The sequence below is a fragment of the Apis dorsata genome, unplaced genomic scaffold (assembly GCF_000469605.1).
Source record: "Apis dorsata unplaced genomic scaffold, Apis dorsata 1.3 scaffold_280, whole genome shotgun sequence".
Lineage (NCBI taxonomy): Eukaryota > Metazoa > Arthropoda > Insecta > Hymenoptera > Apidae > Apis > Apis dorsata.
The window spans coordinates 156,124-159,019 of record NW_006263556.1 but is presented as its reverse complement, the minus strand read 5'-3'; the positions used below and the strand labels follow the sequence as shown (position 1 = coordinate 159,019).

Here is a 2,896-nt window from a genome sequence, read left to right as displayed (position 1 = left end):
GATCGTGTTCACAGATAATTTAAGCGGAGTTAATGGGTTCGGTGAAAAGTNTTTTTTTTTTTTTTCTTCAAAACCGTGTTAATCCTCGGTTTTCGTGATAATCGACGTACCGTTTTTCCTTTTAATAAGTCCGATTAATGATTCATGAGCGTTCCGCCCATTTACCTTTCTATCGATCCGACCCGATAACGCGGTAATTGTTTCATTCTATCCCATTTTTCCTTGCTTTTATATTCTTTTCTTTTGTAATTAAAGGAACTTTTGCAAACGATCGACACGTTCGATAACTGTCATTAGAACGTTGATCGTTCGATTCGAATTTGAATCACGGAATAATTGCTGAATTAATTGACCGTTTAAAGAATACGAGAAGAGTGAAATCATTTTCTCTAAAAATCTTTTTCTCTCGCATCGCACGGTTAACAAATCGATCATCGTCTCGATTAAGAACGATCCTTCTCGATTCATTGATTCATCTCTTTCTCTGATCGAAACAGTGACGAATTGCCGGTCCAATTGACACTGCCAAGGGCGATGCGCGAGGCCAAGAATAGGCAACAGCTCTCCTCGTTGGCGCTTCTGGGTCAGGAATTCTGGAGATACCCGATGGCGAATCCAAAGCCACCGGAGAGCAGCAGCAGCAACACGTCTAGCTTGAGTAGCTTTCGAGGCGGTAAGTTCGTACATGATAGAATAATTTTGATAAGCAATTTGAAAATTCGATTTTCGCACGAGACGAGTATTTTTATCTATTCTTCGTTTCAGGTAACAACAATTTGAACAATAACAATAATAACATTCACACTCCAACGACGGAGAGTATCGTGCTAAATTTAGCGCCCATTTCATCGCACGAAACACGTGAGTGATAGACGGATTACATTATTTCGCCGATGAAATTAAGATTGATTTATTATTATCGTCTATTTATTCTCTGGCGCAGGAGGCTCGTCACCTACAGCAGCTCTGACGACCACGACGACGACGTTTGCGTCCTCGTTGCCTCGGCAACCTCGGCCAACACCACCGAACACCCTTAACCTGACAACCTTCAACGAGCCCCTGGATCTGAAGAAAGAGAAACTCTCGCCAGCCGACAAATTATCCCAGAAACTGATCTCCCCCAACCTGGTTCAAAGCGTGAGATGTCCCTCCCCTGTGGTACACAACGTGGAAAGTAACGTGCTTAGCCCGGTCCAGGATACGAAAGTCAGCTTCGAGGCGAAAAGCATGGCGGAGACGTCGAAATCGACGGTTGTCGAACTGTCCAGGACCAAATTCTCCTCCGTTACCACCTCCATATCGAATTTTCACCAAAACGTATCGACCTTCAACAATTTCTCCTGCACCACGTCGCCCGTGCTGCCTGAAATCAGGAACATTATAGCGGAGAACCATTCGTTGGGGCAGAACGTGAAGACGCCTCCGCCGCCGCCCCCGAGATGGGCGAAGCCCGGAATCGGACAAAATCAAAATAACTTCAGCGTCACTGCTACGGTGACGTTCAATCTGAATCACACGAACGACGTCAGCAGTTCGCAGGTGATTCGATTTCCTCTGCCGATTTTAATTAAAATTGTAAAATTTCTTTTAAAAAATTTTCATTTCTTGAATTTCTGAATCTTCCCTTTTTCACAGAACACTCCATCGGATCCCAACACGTCTCTACTGAGCCCGCAGAGCGCCACATCGAACAAATCCCTAATATCGAACTTCTCCGTGAAGTCACCCCTGTCGCCGACGACTCCCGTGCTCTCTCCAATGTCGAAGCTAGTCCCAAACACAGGCGTGAAGACGCCCAACGTTCTCTCGCCGACCACGCCCTCCAGCACGAGCAAGTCGAAGCGGAGGCGGGACAGGGAAGCGCGAAAGAACTCGCAACACTATCAGGAATCCGACATCCTCGAGTCCTATTATCGAAGCTCGCCTGGAGACAAGATATCGGATTACGAGGACATCTGGAACACCACCGACCAGTCGAACCATTCCACCTGGTCGCCGAACGACAAGTTGGCGAGGAACGATGGACCCGCGAATCCTCAAGATCGATTGAGAAATTCGAACGACCGGCTGATGGTCCCGGACAGGGTTGTAAACTCAGCCGAGAGAAATTTCAACGAGCTACGACCGGCTACGAATGAACAGTTGATAGTGAGGAACGACAGGATGATCGTGAGGAACGACAAGTCGATCGGGAACGAGAAGTTGAGTTACAAGGAGATGACCAGCCCCGAGTTTAGCAGCTTTAAACCTGTCCAGGAGGCGAAGTTCGTGGAGCAGAGCAACGGATCGCCGGAGGAAACGGGAATGGGAAGGAGACCTGACCTGTTGTCTCGTGTTTGTGAGTACATTTAATCAATGGATGTCTAGCGTTTCATTCGAATTTTTGATCCAATTGCGCTTCTTCTTCAAGCAGGCAGCGCGAATTCCTTGAACAGTCCCAGTACGGTAACGCCACCCAGGAATAAACTAGGTTTAATGCTGGCCAAGTCGGAGAGCAACAGCCCGTTGACACCGGAATCGAAGCAAGGTAGCCCGTTTTATGCGGAACCAGCTGACGCCATCGCGCAAAACGCAGCGATAATACCGAGAAGGCGGCCTAGGAACAATCCAGCCACGAATAAGTATCGACACAGCGAACCAGGGTGGCTGCAGACGCCCGCAGGCGCAAATTCTAATCAACTGCATCCGATCGACTGGGAGGAACCGGAGGAAACGGAGGACAAGACGCCTTTGATCTCTTCTTCCGTCGATAACCTGGCCAAACGGCTCGGTACTAAAGAGACGAAAAAGATTCCACGTGCCAAGCCTGTGCAACCACCAAAGATCAGGACCAAGGTGTTCAACGATACTTCCTGGGCTGTGGATTCCAGCTGGGAATTTATCGGTCAGCTAC

The 2,896-nt window shown here is 48.0% G+C and overlaps 1 protein-coding gene across 8 annotated transcripts in view; it reads left to right on the top strand.

Moving 5' to 3' along the window:
• The window catches only part of LOC102676826 (protein sprint), a 92,348-nt gene that overhangs the window by 79,390 nt on the left and 10,062 nt on the right, over window positions 1-2,896 (top strand). For 6 of the 8 annotated variants that reach the window (XM_006616866.2, XM_006616865.2, XM_006616864.2 and 3 more), the window contains exons 5-9: window positions 498-673; window positions 766-861; window positions 944-1,542; window positions 1,639-2,341; window positions 2,414-2,887. In XM_006616866.2, coding sequence (XP_006616929.1) covers window positions 498-673; window positions 766-861; window positions 944-1,542; window positions 1,639-2,341; window positions 2,414-2,887 — 2,048 coding nt within the window. Of the gene's footprint in view, window positions 1-497; window positions 678-765; window positions 862-943; window positions 1,543-1,638; window positions 2,342-2,413; window positions 2,888-2,896 lie in introns of all 8 variants that reach the window. The other 2 variants (XM_031511023.1, XM_006616862.2) reach the window with 2 other exon arrangements.